The sequence below is a fragment of the Pan paniscus genome, chromosome 16 (genome assembly GCF_029289425.2).
Source record: "Pan paniscus chromosome 16, NHGRI_mPanPan1-v2.0_pri, whole genome shotgun sequence".
NCBI lineage: Eukaryota > Metazoa > Chordata > Mammalia > Primates > Hominidae > Pan > Pan paniscus.
The window spans coordinates 33,583,365-33,602,491 of record NC_073265.2 but is presented as its reverse complement, the minus strand read 5'-3'; the positions used below and the strand labels follow the sequence as shown (position 1 = coordinate 33,602,491).

General features: G+C 41.2%; 1 protein-coding gene across 2 annotated transcripts in view; it reads right to left on the bottom strand.

Annotated features, from left to right (window-relative positions):
* The window catches only part of GOLM2 (golgi membrane protein 2), a 128,242-nt gene that overhangs the window by 62,587 nt on the left and 46,528 nt on the right, over nucleotides 1-19,127 (bottom strand). For both annotated transcript variants that reach the window (XM_003811381.5, XM_003811380.5), the window contains exons 4-6: nucleotides 18,455-18,545; nucleotides 12,615-12,759; nucleotides 12,205-12,285 (exon numbers count right to left, since the gene is read on the bottom strand). In XM_003811381.5, the coding sequence (XP_003811429.1) occupies nucleotides 12,205-12,285; nucleotides 12,615-12,759; nucleotides 18,455-18,545 (317 nt within the window). The remainder of the gene's footprint in view (nucleotides 1-12,204; nucleotides 12,286-12,614; nucleotides 12,760-18,454; nucleotides 18,546-19,127) is intronic.

The window sequence follows — 19,127 nt, the reverse complement described above, 5'->3', positions numbered from 1 at the left end:
ATCACCTGCAAACAAGGATAATTTGACTTCTTCCTTTCCGATTTTGATGTCCTTTATTTGTTTGTTTGGGTTTTTTTTTTTTTTTTTTTTTTTTTTTTTTTGAGACAGAGTCTTGCTTTGTTGCCCAGGCTGGAGTGTAGCGGCGCAATCTCAGCTCACTGCAAGCTGCGCCTCCCAGGTTCACGCCATTCTCCTGCCTCAGCCTCCTGAGTAGCTGGGACTATAGGCACCCGCCACCACGCCCGGCTAATTTTTTGTTATTTTTAGTAGAGACGGGGTTTCACCATGTTAGCCAGGATGGTCTCGATCTCCTGACCTCGTGATCCACCCAACTCGGCCTCCCAAAGTGCTGGGATTACAGGCGTGAGCCACCACACTCGGCCACCTTTCTTTCTTTCGTCTGATTGCTCTAGCTAGGACTTCCAGTACTAGGTTAAATAGCAGTGCTTAAAGTGGGAATCCTTTCACCTTCCTTTCTGATTTGGATGTCCTTTATTTCTTTCTCTTTTCTTATTGCTCTAGCTAGGACTTCCAGTACTAGTACTGGAAGTCTAGGTCAAATAACAGTACTAGATCAAATGACAGTGGTGAAAGTGGGCATCCACTTCGTGTTCTAGATCTTAGAGAAAAGGCTTTCAGTTTTCCCTCTTCAGTATGATACTAGCTGTGGGTCTGCCACATATGGCTTTTATTATGTTGAGGTATGTTCTTCTTTCTACATCCAGTTTTTTGAGGATTTTTATCATGAAGAGATGTTAAATTTTATCAGATGCTTTCTCAGCATCAGTTGAAATGACCATATGGTTTCTGTCCTTCATTCTGTTGATACAATATACCACATTAATTGAGTCATGTATAAGAAGCATCCTTTCATCCCTGGGATAAAACTCACTTGTTCAATGATACATGATCTTTTTAATATGTTCCTTAATTCGGTTTGATAGTGTTTTGTTAAGGATTTTTGCACCAATGTCCATCAGAGATATTGGTCTGTGGTTTTCTTTTTCCTTGATGTGTCTTTAACTGGTGTTGGTATCAGGCTATTACTGGTCTCCCAGAATGAGTTTGGAAGTATTCCCTCCTCCTCTATTTTTCAGAATAGTCTCAATAGGATTGGTTTTAGTTTTTCTTTAGGTGTTTGGTAGAGTTCAACAGTGAAGCCATTGGGTCCCGGGCTTTTCTTTGCTGGAAGACTTTTTATTACAGCTTCAACTTGTTACTTGTTGTCAGTCTGTTCAAGTTTTATATTACCTCATGGTTCTATCTTAGTAGACTGTATGTGTCTAGGAATTTAACCCTTTCTTCTAGGTTTTCCAAATTACTGGCATATAGCTGCTCATAGTACCCTCTAATGATCCTTTGAATTTCTGCAGTATCTATTGCAATATCTCCTTTTTCATTTCTGACTTTATTTGGGTCTTCTTTTTTTCTTAGTCTGGCTAAAAGTTTGTCAGTTTTATGTTTTCAAAACACCAACTTTTTCTTTCCTTGATCTTTTGTATTGTTTTCTTCATTTCAATTTCATTTATGTCTGCTCTGATCTTTATTTTTCCTTCTACTAACATTAGGTTTGGTTTACTCTTGCTTTTCTAGTTCTTTAGGATGCCTTGTTAGGTTGTTTATTTGAAGTTTTTCTTCTTTTTTGATGTAGGACCTTATAGCTATAAACTTCCCTCTTAGTTCTGCTTTCACTGTATCCCACAGGATTTGGTATATTGTGTTTCCATTATGTTTGTTTCAAGATATTTTTCAATTTCCTTCTTAATCTCTTCATCGACCCACTAGTGACTCAGGAGCATATTGTTTAATTTCCATGTGTTTGTATAGTTCCCAAAATGCCTCTTGTTATTGATTTATAATTTTATTCCATTGTGGTTCAGAGAAGATACTTGATATAACGTCAATTTTTTGAATGTTTTAAGACTTGTTTGGTGGTCTAACATATGGCCTCTACCCTTGAGAATGATGCATGTACTGAGGAGAAAAATGTGTATTCTGCAGCCACTGGATGAAATGTTCTGTAAATATCTATTAGGTCCATTTGGTCTATAGTGTAGATGAAGTCTGATGTTTCTTTGTTGATTTTCTGTCTGGATGATCTGTCCAATGCTGAAAGTGGGGTGTTGAAGTCTTCAGCTATTATTGTATTGAAATTTATCTTTCTCTTTAGCTCTAATATTTGCTTTATGTATCAGGGTGTTCCAATGCTGGGTGCATATATATGTATAACTGTTATATCCCATTGCTGAATTGACTCTTTTATATATAATGACCTTCTTTGTCTCTTAGTTTTTGTCCTGAAATCCATTTTGTTTAAGCATAGCTACTTCTGCTCTTTTTTTTGGTTTCTACTTGCATGGAACATCTTTTCTCATCCCTTTATTTTCAGTCTATGTGTGTCTTTTTTTTTTTTTTTTTGAGACAGAGTTTCACTCTTGTTGCCCAGGCTGTAGTGCAATGGCGCGATCTCAGCTCACCGCAACCTCTGCCTCCCGGGTTCAAGCGATTCTCCTGCCTCAGCCTCCCGAGTAGCTGGGATTACAGGCATGCACCACCACGTCCCACTAATTTTGTATTTTTAGTAGAGACGGGGTTTCTCCATGTTGGTCAGGCTGGTCTCAAACTCCCGACCTCAGGTTATCTGCCTGCCTTTGCCTCCCAAAGTGCTGGGATTACAGGTGTGAGCCACTGCACCCGGCCTATGTGTGTCTTTACAGGTGAGTGTGTTTCTCGTAGGCAACAGATTGTTGGGTCTTAATTTTTTTTTTTTTCTTTTTTTGAGACAAGGTCTTGCTCTGGTGCCCAAGCTGGAGTGCAATGGCATGATCTCAGCTCACTGCAGCCTCAATCTCCCAGGCTCAAGTGATCTTCCCACCTCAGCTTCCGGAGTAGCTGGGACTATAGGCATGTACCACTGTGGCACCACCATTAGAACTGTGCTGGGTTAGACCTGAAGCCAATACAGCACTGGGTCTTACCAAGGCCTGCTGTAACCACTACCTGGCTACCACCTATGTTTGCTCAAGGCCCTAGAGCTCCACAATCAGCAGATGATGAAGCCAGCTGGGCTTGTGTCCTTCCTTTCAGGGTGGCAAATTCCCCCAGCAGGTTCAGAGATGATGTCTGGGAACCAGGGCCTAGAATTGGAAATGTCAGAAATCTACCTGGTATTCTTTCTACTGCAGTAAGTTTGGCACCAAAACAGAGTCTCTCCCTGTGTCCACCACTACCACAGGCCCATGGGGAGTACTGTGGCCTCCCATGGGGAGGCCAGGGTATCGACAGTGTTCACTTAAGGCCCAAGGGCTCTTCAGTCATCTTGTGAACACTCAGGCCTGGGACTCACCCTTCAGAGCAACAGGCTCCCTTCTAGCATAGTGTAGGTCCAGAACTACCATCCAGGAGCTAAGGCCTGGAATTAGGGACCCTAAGAGCCCATTTGGTACTCTTCCCAACTATGACCAAGTTCAAATCTACGCTGCAAGACATAATCTCCTTTATTCTTCCCTCTCCTTTCGTTAAGCAGAGTCTTTACTTGCAGTCACTACTGCTGGGTCATACCTGAAGCCAGCATGTCTCAGAGTCTCACTCAAGGCCATGGCATCTCCTATCTGGTTACCACTGCTGATTATTCAGGGCCCAACGGCTCTTTAGTTAGCAGGTGATGAATCTTGCCAGGACTAGGTCCTTCCCTTCAAGGCAGGAGGTTCCCTTCTGGCGCTGACTGTGTCTAGACACTATAGGCATCTAGGGCCTGGAATAGGGGTCTCACAACTCTACTTGGTACCCTAGATGACTGTGGCTGAGCTGGTATTCAAGTTGCAAAATGAAGTCCTCTTTACTCTTCCCTTTCCTGTCCGCAAACAGAAGGAAGGGGTCTCTTTTGTACTGGCAAGCTGCACTGGCTGGCACTGTGTGGAAGGGGTGACACAAGCACTTCCTTAGTCACCCTGGCTGCTGTCTCACTAGGTTGTGTGCCCCCGCAAGACCACTGGCTCTGATCCCAGCACTACTCTAGTACTTGCCTGGGGGTTGCAGTCCTTCTAGCCTAGACTGCTTTTCTAGTTCATTTAAGACCCCAAAGCACTCTAGCTCGCGGTGGCAAGGCTAGCCAAACTCAAGTTCTGCCTGCTGGGAGAGAAAATTTCCCCTCTGACTAGGGTTAGTCCACAGGCTTCCTCTGTGGGCATTGGCTGAGTTCTGCTCAGTGTTGGCAGCACTAAGTTCCAGTGCAAAGTCTCACAATTACTGCACTCTCACTCCTGGAGGTGTATAGATTCTCTCTCCATGCCACAAGGCCACTGCAGGGGTTGGGGGGTGGTGTCTTCAATTCAAGACTGTCTTTCCTACTCCTTCCATGTCCCTTTTAACAATATTAAGTTAAAACCAGTTACTGTGATTGCTCACCTGATTTTTGGCTCTCATGAAGGTACTTTTCTGTGTAGACAGTTGTCAAATTTGGTGCTACTGCAGGGAGGACAATCAGTGGAGGCTTCTATTCAGCTATCTCGCTCTGCCTCCTCTCTCTCTCTCTCTTTTTTGTTTAGACAGGGTTCTCTCTGTCACCCAGACTGGAGTACAGTGGTGCAATCACAGTTCACTGCAATCTCGAACTCCTGGGCTCATGTGATCCTCCCACCTCAGCTTCCCAAGTAGCTAGGACTACAGGTGTGTGCCACTATGCCTAGCCATTTTTTTTTTTCCTAAGATATGAGGTCTTGTTATGTTGCCCAAGCCTCGAACTCCTGGCCTCAAGCAATCCTCTTGCCTAGGCTTCCCAAAGTGTTGGGATTACAGGCGTAAGCCACTACACCTAGCCTCTCTTTAATTTTTTTAAATAATGATTTTTTTGAATAGGTAGTTTATTAGTATTATACAAAAATTTAAAAGTTCAGAAGATTATATAATGAAAAGCAAGTCACCTTTTCATCCCTGTCCTAATCTTCTTCCCCATAAAACCACTATTACTGGTTTCAATCTAGAGCAGTACTGTCCAACAGAACTTTCTACAATAATGCAAATGTTCTGCATTGGTGCTGTCCAACACAGTTGCCTTTAGCCACAGGTAACTACTAAGTAAGCACTTTAAGTGTAGCTAGTTTGACTAAGAAACTGAATTTAATTTTACCTAAATGTAATGAATTTAAATGTAAATAGCCACATGTGACCAGTGGCTACTGCATTAATACAGTATAGATCTAGAGAATCTGTCTAGAGTAAAGGTTTTTCTGCCTTAGCTACATAATGTAATCACCCAGTGACCATTTAAACCTTCAATGCCCAAGTCAAACCCCAGAACAAATATAACAAAATCTCTGGAATGGAATTTAGGCATCAGTATCTTTTTTTTTTTTCAAGCTCCCCAGAGATTCCAATATGCAACCACCATTCGAAGCCTCTGCTCTAGAAAATCTGTTATCTTACAAATAGATTACCTCTACCTAATATTTAAAAACTAAAAGCCTGGCCAGGTGCTGCGGCTCACACCTGTAATCCCAGAACTTTGGGAGGCCGAGGCGGGTGGATCACCTGAGGTCAGGAGTTCAAGACCAGCCTGGCCAACATGGTGAAACCCCATCTCTACTAAAAATACAAAAAATTAGCCAGGCATGGTGGTGGGCGCCTGTAGTCTCAGCTACTTGGGAGGCTGAGACAGAAGAATTGCTTGAACCCAGGAGGTGCAGGTTGCAGTGAGCCGAGATCACGCTACTATACTTCAGCCTGGACAACAGAGCGAGACTCTGTCACACACACACACACACACACACACACAAAAACCTAAAAGCTTTTCCTGGATGCTGTTGATAGAAAATAAAAATAAAAATAAAGAAAAATAAGAACCAAGAGGAGTAATTTTTTTCTTTCCAAGTTATTAATTAGGAAAATAACTTTCAATTGCTCAGGTACTTAAATATCTTTATACCTATAGAGGGTTTCCCCCAAAGTAAGTCAATAGGGGTAATTTTTACATTTTTACTGGGACTGATTGGATTTTTAAAGCTAAAAAAGAGTTTCCAAGAAAGAAATATGATTTTCCTCTTTGTTTATAGGTATAATACAGAGAAGATATTTGCATTGCATACTGTTAAAGAACTCCTAAATATCAAGAAGAAAGGCTGGGCACAGTGCCTTACACCTGTAATCCTAGCACTTTGGGAGGTCGAGGCGGACGGATTACCTGAGCTCAGGAGTTCGAGACCAGCCTGGGCAATACAGTTGAAACCCCGTCTCTACTAAAATACAAAAAATTAGCTGGGCGTGGTGGCGGGCACCTGTAGTCCCAGCTACTCAGAGGCTGGCATGAACCCGGGAGGCGGAGCTTGCCGTGAGCCGAGATCGTGCCACTGCACTCCAGCCTGGGTGACACAGCGAGACTCTGTCTCAAAAAAAAAAAAATTAGCTGGATGTGGTGGCGGGCACCTGTAATCCCAGCTACTCAGGAGGCTGAGGCAGGAGAATTGCTTGAACCTGGGAGGCGGCAGTTGCAGTGAGCTGAGATCGCACCATTGCACTCCAGCCTTGGCTACAAGAGCGAAACTCCATCTCAAAAAATAAAAAAATAGGCCGGGCGCGGTGGCTTACGCCTGTAATCCCAGCACTTTGGGAGGCCGAGGCGGGCGGATCACGAGGTCAGGAGATCGAGACCATCCTGGCTAACATGGTGAAACCCCGTCTCTATTAAAAAAAAAAAAAGAAAAAATTAGCCAGGCGTGGTGGCGGGTGCCTGTAGTCCCAGCTACTCAGGAGGCTGAGGCAAGAGAATGGCGCGAACCCAGGAGGCAGAGCTTGCAGTGAGCCAAGATTGCGCCACTGCACTCCAGCCTGGGCGACAGAACGAGACTCCTACTCAAAAAAAAAAAAAAAAAAATTAAATAAATAAATAAATAAATAAATAAGTTTTGCATGTGGTGGCACAAGCCTGTAATCGCAGCCCCTCTAGAAGGTCAGGCAGAAGGATTGCTTGGGTCTAGGAGTTTGAGGCTGCAGTAAGCTATGACCATGCCACTGTACTCTAGCCTGGATGACAGAATAAGATCCTGTCTCTAAAAATAAAAAATAATAAATAACAAAAAGATTTTAAAAGTTTAAAAACTACTGATATAAATATGTAACTGCCTAACATTACAGTTATCTAAATCAGCATATAGGTAAGTATCCAGGTCAAGAAGGTAATTCATTAAATTATAAAGTTCCTGTAAAGTCTTGGCGATTAGTTCCAAATCAAGCATTAAAAACAAACAAAACCCAGTAAGGGTTCACTGTATGGCTTTGGGAGCTGAGAAGCTGAAACAAAATGCTAACCCTAGGCACATGCTCTATAACCCTTGACTGTTTCAGAGGTGTATATATATATATATATATATATATATATATATATATATATATACACATACACACACACACACACACACACACATATACATTTTTTTTTTTTTTTTGAGACAGGGTCTCGCTCTGACACCAGGCTGGAGTGCAGTGGTGTGATCTCTGCTCACTGAAGCCTCCGCCTCCTGGGCTCAAGCAGTTCTCCCACCTTAGCCTCCTGAGTAGCTGAGACTACAGGCGTGCGCCACCATGACTGGCTAATTTTTCTATTTCTTGTAGACACAGGGTTTCATCATGTTGCTCAGGCTGGTCTCAAACTCCTGGGCTCAAGCGACCCTCCCGCCTCAGCCTATCCAGCTGTAATCTCAGCTAAGATTACAGACGTGAGCCACTGTGCCCAGCCTCAGAGGTATATTTAAAGATAGTTTCCCATTGCTCTACCATAATTTCTAGTATGGTCCTAGCTATCTTAAACAAAACTGTCAGTATATATAACAGTCCACTTTTAAATTACAAGGATATATATTTTTTTCTTTTCTTTTTTTTTTTGAGACAGAGTCTCACTCTGTTGTTCAGGCTGGAGTGTAGTGGCGTGATCTCAGTTCACTGCAGCTCTGCCTCCTGGGCTCAAGGGATTCTCCTGCCTCAGCCTCCCAAGTAGCCGGAATTACAGGTGTGTGCCACCATGCCCAGCTAATTTTGTATTTTTAGTATAGACGGGGTTTCACCATGTTGGCCAGGCTGGTCTCAAAATCCTGGCCTCAAGTGATCCGCCCGCCTCAGCCTCCTAAAGTGCTGGGATTACAGGTATGAGCCACTACGCCCAGCCAGGATATGTTCTTTTCTCTGCTTCCTCTTTGGGGTTACTGCCTCTATAGCTAATAGGACACCACATATACACCAGAACTTACATTGACATTAAGAATTTTGGCATACTCTACTTCAGGAAGAAAAGACAAAACTGAGAAAAAGGAGTGGCAAAGAGATTAAAAATGGGGCTATAATTACATGAAATAATAACAACAACAACAACTAAGTTGTTTTTTTTTTTTTTTTCTGTCTTCCAGGTTGGAGGGCAGAGGCATGATCTTCGCTCACTGCAACCTCTGCCTTCTGGATTCTAGCGATTCTTCTGCCTCAGCCTGCCGAGTAGCTGGGACTACAGGTGCCCACCACCACACCCAGCTAATTTTTGTATTTTTAGCAGAGATAGGGTTTCACCATGTTGGCCAGGGGGTCTTGAACTCCTGACCTCAAGTGATCTGCCTGCCTCAGCCTCCCAAAGTGCTGAGATTACAGGCATGAGCCACTGCACCCGGCCAATAGAAACTAAGATTTATATAGCACTTGCTATGTGCCAGGCACTGTTCTAAGTGTTTTACATTTAAATTTCACAACATTCCTGTCAGGCTGGAATTGTTATTATTCTATTTTACATATAAGGGCAAAAAATGGTCACAAAATTGTTAAAAGATAAGAGCCAAAGGTTTGAATCTAGGCAATTTGACTCCAGGGACCATTGTCTCACCATTAAAAGATAGCCTGATAATTCAACCATACACATTTACTGGGACCCTGCTATATGCAAGGCAGCATGTAGGGAGCTCCAGATACAAAGATATGAAATGGCTTTCCTTCGTGTTTGCATCCGAATGATCACAGAGCTCAAAGTTTCCTTCTACCAGTTACCATTTCAAAATAATCTTTACACTCAAAATACTTCCTCAAATAATTAAGGATAATTGCTATGAAAAATGATTATCAAAGCAAAGCACCAATAGTTTAAAGAGCTTCAAATATTAATCCAGGCCAGGCATGGTGGCTCACACCTGTAATCTCAGCGCTTTGGGAGGCTAAGGCAGGCGGATCACAAGGTTGGGAGATCGAGACCATCCTGGCTAACACGGTGAAACCCTGTCTCTGCTAGAAATACAAAAAATTAGCTGGACGTGGTGGTGGGCATCTGTAGTCCCAGCTACTCGGGAGGCTGAGGCAGGAGAATGGCATGAACCTGGGAGGCAAAGCTTGCAGTGAGCCAAGATCGCATCACTGCACTCCAGCCTGGGCTACAGAGTGAGACTCTGTCTCAAAAAAAAAAAAAAAAAAAAAAGAGAAAAGTATGTGGAAATAAATAATAGAGGTCAAAAATTATATATGTTTAAATACAAATAATACATTTTGCAGGTATATTACATGAAAAATTAATGTATGCAGGTAGCCAACTGTTGCTCATATCTGAATAGAGTGCTTCTATGTATCAGAAACCATCAGTATGTCCTTGACAAAACTTTGGGTATAGTTTTTAAAATACACAATTGCAATGTAAAATAGATTAATCAACCTAAAACTCAACTGTGCCTAGGACTAGAGTAAGTGCTACAAAAATTTAGAAGAATACAGAGTTCCTGCTCTGAACATTTCTTTAAATTAACATCTAAGTCAGTGGTTCTCAAATTTTAGCATAGATCAAAATCACTAGGAGAGCTTTTTAAAACAAATTGCTGGGCTCCATTCCAAAATTTCTGATTAAGTAGGTCTGGAATGAGACCTAAGAATTTGCATGTCTAACAGGTTCCTGGGTAATGCTGACACTGCTGATCCAAAGACCACACTTTAAAAATCACTGAATTACAGCTAGGCACCACAGCTCCCGCCTATAATCCCAGTGCTTTGAGAGGCTGAGGCGGGACTATTGCTTGAAGACTGGAGTTAAAGAGTAGCCTGGGCAACAGTGAGGCACCGTCTCTACAGAAATAAAAATATTAGCCAGGTGTGGTGGTGTGTGCCTGTAGTCCTAGAAGGCTGAGGTGGGAGGATGGCTTGAGCCTAGGAGTTTGAGGCCACCATCAACTATGATCACTGCACTCTAGCCTGGGCAACAGAACGAGACCCTGTCTCTGAAAAAAATATAAGTAATTTTTGGCTCTCTCTCTATATATTTTTTGGCTGGGTGCAGTGACCCATGTTTGTAATCCTAGCACTTTGGGAGTCTGAAGTGGGAGGATCACGTAAGCCCAGGAGTTTGAGATCAGCCTGGGCAACATGGTGAGACCTTGTCTCTACAAAAAAATAAAGAAAATAGGCTGGGCATGGTAGCTGATGCTTGTAATCCCTGCATTTTGGGAGGCCAAGGCAGGCAGATCGCTTAAGGCTAGGAGTTCGAGACCAGCCTGGGCAACATGGTGAAAACTTATCTCTACAAAAAAACTATAAAAATTAGTCAGGTGTGGTGGCACATGCCTGTAGTTCCTGCTACTCAGGAGGCTGAGGTGGGAAGATCGCTTATGATCGGGAGATCGAGGCTGCAGTGAGCTGTGATCATGCCACTGCACTCTGGCCTGGGTGACAGAGCGAGATCCCATATCACAAAAATAAAAAAATAAAGAAAATAAAAAATAAAATTAGCTGGGCATGATGGCACACACCTGTAGTCTCAGTTATTCAGGAAGCTGAGGTGGATGGATAGCTTGCACCCAGGAGATCAAGACTGCAGTGAGCCATGACTGCACCACTGCACTCCAGCATGGGTGACAGAGTGAGACCCTGTCTCAAAATTTTAAAAAGAGGCCGGGCTTGGTGGCTCATGCTTGTAATCCCAGCACTTTGGGAAGCCAAGGTGGGAGAATCACTTGAGGTTAGGAGTTCGAGACCAGCTGGCCAACATGGTGAAACCTCGTCTCTACTGAAAATACAAAAATTAGCTGAGCTTGGTGGCACACACCTGTAATCCCAGCTACTCAGGAGGATGAGGCAGGAGAAATGCTTGAACCTGGGAAGCTGAGGTTGCAGTGAGCCAAGATCGCGCCACCGCACTCCAGCCTGGGCAACAGAGAGAGACTGTATCTCAAAATTAATTAATTAATTAATTTTAAAAAATCACTGGATTACTTCATTGTCTTACAAACAAAGCTTGCTAATTCTGATTCTTTATTTTCAAATTCATATTATTGCTTTTGTCCTTACCTTTATTTTAGGGGAAATCACTATGAATTGGAAACCCATAAGAATTTGAGAAGACAATAAAACTATATAAATAAAAGGACAAATATTTCATTTATTTGATCTAAACATTCAGCAATTTCAGTCATGTACAACTAGCTATAATCACAGAAGTAATTACTGAGACTGAGAAGAAATAAAATCAGCCAAAAGCAGTAGAGGCATGCTGTTAATTTCTTATTTTTCTACCCTAATAAATTGGAGCAGGGAGGAGTACCATTAATAGCCAAGAAACATAGATATGGCAAGAAAAACAAAGAAGAGACATGAAAGAAAAAAATGAAGGGGATTAGAATAGCAGCAAGTGGGATCAGGCCTTCAAGTGAAAATGGATAAGCAGCAGACACATTAAGGAGGAAAGAGACATACAATGAACAGAAGTGGCCAGAAAAGAAAAAAAATGTTAAACAAACTATCCAAAAGTGTGGGGTAATTCACTAAAAGGACAAGCCAAGCCCTCAAAACTAAATAATTAAATAACTCTTATTAGGGTATTACTATGCCATATTAAAGCACACCAACAACACAGGAATCTGGGCACATTTGGTAGGAAAGAAAAGAGCCATGCATACTTTTAGTAAACATAAATGACTCTATATAGTACAACTGTCATAAGCAAAAACTCAGAGTGACAAAGAAAAGATTCAAATATAGGTGATTCTTATCAAGGCAAAAACAAGTATTTTATACATCTTAGCAAAAAATTTTATAAAAGTTGGATCCAAAAAAAGTCCTGGCAATTAATGGGTACTTAATTAAGTAGAAATATCAATCATCCAGATATCTGTGACTTTTCCAAGTGTTACCCAAAAAGAGAATGGGGTCACATGAAATGTATTATCATCACTTTAGTCGAATTCTCTAACAATTTTTACTTACCAGGGGGAAGATCATCAACTTTTGCTAGGTCATTCTCTTCTATTCCAGGCATCCCTGCATCACCACCTCTTTTGATTTGTTCTGCCCAAGTAACAAAAAGATAGAATTCTATCGTTTTTCTTACATAATTTGAAAATGTTTTGAAGGAATGTAACAATCAGTTTCTAAAAGTAATAGGCTACATCAACTGAACATCTTTACATCTTGCTTTGGACATAGCTGTAACTCTAAAATAACTTACTCTTTTTTCTCTTCTATCAAACAATCCAAATTTGAAACAATGCAGACACTTAATCATGTGTGAACTAAAATCAAACAATTTTCTTTATGATTGAAAATATTCACTTCAAAATGGGAAGAAAAAGTCAATATCCTATTAATACAAAACAGAAGAATAATAACAATAATACCTTTCCCATGTGGAATATGATTGCTTGAGGGTTCTTCATTCTTATCTGCAACATTCTCAGCTACTTTTGGAATATTTTTAGGTACTACTTGATTGTTTATATCCAATTCTTTTCCATCATTTGATTGAATCTTGTGGGTCTCTTGCTGTTAGATAAAATTTGGTAATAATATTTTTCAGTTCAAATTGTTAAACCACCGACACAACTATTAATTAAATGTTCTGAAACAGTTCATCTTGTAAAACATATACCATGGGTTCAAATAATGAACAATTGGAGATGCAGGATACATTATTTTCTGTGTGATTTTTATACCTGATAAAAAGTCAAAGAATAACACTTTTGAAAATCTCTAGCTACAGTAAATGAATGATTTGGTAGGCAGAGGTGACTCTGCTTGGCTATGCTGAGGTGTGTGATTCTGCAAGACAGCCTGCTGAATACTATAGGTTACCCTAATGGCCTAAAATTGGGCATCTTCCTGGGTGCTATGGGCAGGGTGGGTTCTCTGTAAGCATATGTTAGAACCAAGCAGGATGGCAGTAAGGAGGAGACTAGTACACAGGTGCCTCTTCAAGAGCAAGGGCGAAAAACAGGCAATCTTCTTCCTAAGTGTGCTGGCCACCGAAACACAGCAAGTAGTGGCAGGACAATAAACAGGTCAGTGCTTCCTCCAACCTGTTCCTAACCTAGCATCTTCTTGGAAATGTGAATCTTCAGGTACATGGTTAGGCCTAACTCAATTCTCTTGGTGGACCAGTATTAAGTTTGCCTCCATGGAAAATTGGGAGCAGCAAAGATTCAAGTACACAAGCTTGGGATGCCGTATATAGGTTCCTCTAGTCAACATTTAATGCATCTATAAATGCTTTGTAAACTCTAATGCAGTATGAAATATAATTCTTAGTAATGTTATAAAAATAGTACGAAAAATCTATATGGAATCTAGAAAAACAAGAGCCAAATATATTTTTTTTATTATTTATTTCTGAGACGGAGTCTTGCTTTGTCGCCCAGGCTGGAGTGCAGTGGCGCGATCTCGGCTCACTCCAAGCTCCGCCTCCCAGGTTCATGCCATTCTCCTGCCTTAGCCTCCCGAGTAACTGGGACTACAGGTGCCCACCACCACACCCGGCTAATTTTTTGTATTTTTAGTAGAGACGGGGTTTCACTGTGTTAGCCAGGATGGTCTCGATCTCCTGACCTCGTCATCTGCCCACCTCGGCCTCCCAAGGTGCTGGGATTACAGGCGTGAGCCACCGTACCCGGCCACAACAGCCAAATCTTAAGAGTGTGTCACAATAAAGGAGAAAGAGTACTCTGACAATTAGGTGTAGGTATTCCAGTGTCCTGGCAGGTAAAATCAACAATAAATATTTGCATCGTGTCTCATAGTTTCCAAATTGCCTTCATAGCTGTCCTCTAGTAGAAATAAAATTAATAGTTTTGAGAAAAACAAAACTGAGGTATTAAAAACTTAAGCAGTTTGGGCCAGGCACGGCGGCTCAGGCCTGTAATCCCAGCACTTCGGGAGGCCGAGGTGGGCGGATCACGAGGTCAGGAGATAGAGACCATCCTGGCTAACACGGTAAAACCCCGACTCTACTAAAAAATACAAAAAATTAGCCGGGTGTGGTGGCGGGTGCCTGTAGTCCTAGTTACTTGGGAGCCTGAGGCAGGAGAATGGCGTAAACCCGGGAGGCGGAGCTTGCAGTGAGCCAAGATGGCACCACTGCACTCCAGCCTGGGCAACAGTGCAACACTCCATTAAAAAGAAAAAGTTAAGTAGTTTGGGCCAGGCACGGTGGTTCATGCCTGTAATCCCACCACTTTGGGAGGCAGAGGCGGGTGGATCATGAAGTCAGGAGTTCAAAATCAGCCGGACCAACATGGCGAAACCCCGTCTCTACTAAAAATACAAAAATTAGTCGGGCATGGTGGCGCATGCTTGTAATCCCAGCTACTCAGGAGGCTGAGGCAGGAGAATCGCTTGAACCCGGGAGGCAGAGGTTGCAGTGAGCCGAGATCGGGCCACTGTACTCCAGCCTAGGTGACAAAGCAAGACTCTGTCTCAGAAAAAAAAAAAAAAAAAATTAAGCAGTTTGTCCAAAGTCACAAAACTAGAGAATTGTGAAGAAGGAATTCTAACCACAGTCTTTCTGACTCCGAATCCCACATTTCCTGTAAGTTGGTAAGCTATAATCAATTCTGATAGTTTAATCATTGATGAATGAAATGATAAACTGAAATTTTTGAACATGTCAATATAAACACCAAGGGTGAGAAAATCCATGAGGTACAACCTGAGCAGCCAGCTTGCATCTCTGTGCATCTTCACTATAATGCTATCTCATAAGGCTATTGCTATAGTACTCTTCACTCTTTTCCAGATGTGGATAAGAAAAATATTGAACAAAATTAAAAGTCAACAAGCTACTGTTCAAAAATACTTTTCCATTGAAAATAGTTAACAAAGATGTTGTATCTTTAATGTACTATTGACAGTACCTTTCTATGAATGGACAATATTAATATTAATAAAATAAGATGCTTTTCTAGATGTAATGTTTGTGATTTGGTTAGTGGGCCTCCTGATGGTTTTTAAAATAAACTTCTTATTCTGAAATAATTTTAGATTTACAGAAAAGTAATCACCCCTTACTCAGTTTTCCCTAATGTTAAAATCCTGTTAACCTACCATCCATAATTACCATGATACATTTGCAAAACTAAAAAAGAAAATCAGTATATTATTAGTACCTAAACTCCAGACTTACTTAGATTTCACCAGTTTTTCCACTAAGTCCTTTTTCTGTTTCAGGATCCAATTCAGGATACTACACTGCATTTATTTTAATTTTTTAATTTTTTAATTTTTGAGATGGAGTCTCGTTCTGCTGTCAGGCTGGAGTGCAGTGGTGCAGTACTGGCTCACTGCAACCCCCACATCCCCAGTTCAAAGGATTCTCCTGCCTCAGCCTCCTGAGTAGCCGGGATTACAGGTGCCAGCCACCATGCCCGGATAACTTTTTGTATTTTTAGTAGAGATGGGGTTTCACCATGTTGGCCAGGTTGGTCTCGAACTCCTGACCTCGTGATCCACCCACTTTGGCCTCCCAAAGTGGTGGGATTACAGGCGTGAGCCACCGCCCCCAGCTACTACACTGCATTTAAGTCCTTAGGTCTCCTTAGTCTTCTCTGGGCTATGAGAGTTTCTCTGCCCTTACAGCATGAACGCAGTAAACAAATAAGCATGGCTGTGTCTCAATAAAATTTTATGTATGAACACCAAAATATAAATTTCTTATAATTTTCCCAAGTACTAAGATAACTTTTTCTTGATTTTTTTCAACCATTTGAAAATGTGAAAACCACTTTTGGCCTCTAAACAGTACAAAAGCAGGCAGCAAGCTGAATTCAGCCTGCGGGCTATAGTTTGCTGACTTCTTTTCCAGAGTCATTTCTATGATAGACATGTGGCTGGTTAATTAATTTTAAAATTAATAAAATAGATAAATCCCTGAATACAATTTATGCTTATTTCATATAGCTAACATTGGATTTGTCTCTATGAAAACTCAAATTGCACAGAACCAACTTGCTATAGTAGTTAAAGTACAGGAAATGAAGGGTGGGGAGTAGAATTAGGTAGCTGATCTAGAGGGTAAGGGCTGATGTGCTACCCAGAAAGGAGAAGTTCTCTGGGCACCTCAATTCCTGCCATGCCTTGTTCCATTCAGGGTAGGATAATGGCAAGGAAGAATTGGAGAAGCATTAGTTAATTAATAACATAAAAATAGCCTAGTATAGAAGAACAGAAAGAGAATTACACTGGCTTGGAAAAAAAGGGAAAGCTCTCATCTGTATTCCTTAAGAGAATAGAAGAGAGCGGCCGGGCGTGGTGCCTCACGCCTGTAATCCCAGCACTTTGGGAGGCTGAGGCGGGCAGATCACGAGGTCGGGAGATCGAGATCATCCTGGCTAACATGGTGAAACCCCGTCTCTACTAAAAATACAAAAAATTAGCTGGGCGTGGTGGCGGGTGCCTGTAGTCCCAGCTACTCGGAAGGCTGAGGCAGGAGAATGGCGTGAACCTGGGAGGTGGAACTTGCAGTGAGCTGAGATCACGCCACTGCACTCCAGCCTGGGCGACAGAGTGAGACGCCATCTCAAAAAAAAAAAAGAGAATAGAAGAGAGCAAACTTATCCCATTATTTATATACTATGCTTATAATGACACAATTGCAACAGCAAACCTCTCTTCCCCTTCCTTTTGTGTTCCATTATGTTCTTTTGACCCTCCAGTGTCTCAATAATACCTTTTGGTTGCCCTCAATGCCTCTACTATGGTAGCTCACTCAGGCCTGCCTTCGTCCACCAATCCATCCTTAAACACCTCTTCAAAGTAGACTGCAGATAGGCAGCAGGTATTCCACTTTGTAGATTCAAAAAATGAAATGGAGAAAGAAATGACACCCTCTATATCCTACTATAAAATTGTGAAAAAGCTAAGAATGAAAACCTGATATCCTTAACTTCTAGTCCTTTACTTGAGATGCTACCAAAGAGCAAAACAAATACTTTTCACTATTAAATCTTTTTTTCCTTTAAATCACAAGAGTTCATAAAAATCATGCCTGGTCAGGTAAGATTACAGGGTATAAAAAAATGAATTGGCCGGGCGCGGTGGCTCACGCCTGTAATCTCAGCACTTTGGAAGGCCAAGGTGGGCGGATCACAAGGTCAGGAGATCGAGACCATCCTGGCAAACATGGTGAAACCCCGTCTCTACTAAAAATACAAAAAATTAGCTGGGCGTGGTGGCAGGTGCCTGTAGTCCAAGCTACTCGGGAGGCTGAGGCAGGAGAATGGCGTGAACCCAGGAGGCGGGGCTGGCAGTGAGCCGAGATCACGCCACTGCACTCTAGCTGGGCGACAGAACGAGACTCCATCACAAAAAAAAAAAAAAAAAAAGAATCATGTCCTTAATAATTAGTAATCTTCAGACAATTTCCTCTATTGCTAAAAGAATCTTCATAATACATATTAACTTAAAATGAATTAATAAAAGAATTTGCCCCCCCCCCAAAAAGTATGAATCAAATTGGTTGTAGTGGCTAGTGTCTCATTTCTGTGCTTTAGGAAAGGGTGTCAGAATAACAGAGACTGATGATAAAGGAAAAAGTGTTTCTTTTTTTTCTATTTCTCAAATGTATAAAAAAGGAAGTAGTTGATTTTCAGTAAAAAAGTTGCCCACTTTACAATCTGAGAAATATATTAACAACAAAAATTATTTTTTTAAAAAGATGGATATTTTGGTTCAAAATTAATTTAAAAAAAAATTTTTTTTTTTTTTTTTGAAATGGAGTCTCACTCTGTTGCCCAGGCTGGAGTGCAGTGGTGTGATCTTGGCTCACTGTAACCTCCTCCGTCTCCCAGGCTCAAGTGGTTCTCCTGCCTCAGCCTCCTGAGTAGCTGAGATTACAGGCATACACCACCAGGCCTGGCTATATTTTGTATTTTTAGTAGAGATGGGGTTTCCCCATGTTGGCCAGGGTGATCTTGAACTCCTGACCTCAAGTGAGCCGCCCGCCTCAGCCTCCCAAAGTGCTGGGATTACAGGCGTGAACCACCGTGCCCGACCAGTTTTAAGAATTAAGATTATATTTTTGCAAATGTTTAATTTACTCAGAAATAAAGCCATTGTAAATCACTTTTGGAATTAGGCTGGCTGGAAAACTTAAAATATAATGTTTTGTGACAAAATTACAATTTTAATTTCTAAATTACCATGATTTATAACAAAAATATTTGGATTTAAGTATATTTTTAAAATTTACCTTTTGTTCCTGTAAAAACTGGTCTGCTAACTTTTTAATATTTTCTTCATGCTGTGCTCTCAATTCCTTGATCTGCTGTCCACACTGAAAACTAAATTACAAAGTCATTCTTTTAGATTATATTATCTTGGATTGGATTCTCAAAGTTGTCCAGAAGTTGACACATACATAAGAAAGATAAAACACTCAGTTAGCAGGGGAGAGTGGGCTGGAAAAAACAGAGCATACAAATAGCTCACAATCAAAACTTTTAAAATACTTGAACTTGTAATAGGAGGTAGATAATACTGATAAAGCTAATTGAGAAAACAGAAATTACAAAGATAAAAACAATTCTTTTCCTATTATTTCCATAAATTGCATCTATTAAAAAAACTTTCAAAACCAACTTCAATCACAGAAGAGAAAAATACTATAGAAGAGAAAACTGTGAGACCAATTTATAGTAACAGATGAGGAAAGCTAGAATTATGAGAGTTGATAAGGAGTGGCAGCAGAAGATTCATCCAATAGTTAGTAGTTTAAACACTGTAATAAAAGGCTAAACCATAGAATACTAGGAATGAAAGAAACTAATAAAGAAGATAGACTGGTGCCATCAGGAGAAAGTGAACAGCAGCAAAACAGATAAAGATGGTGACTTTCTGCTAGCCAAGTAGTCAAAGGATACACA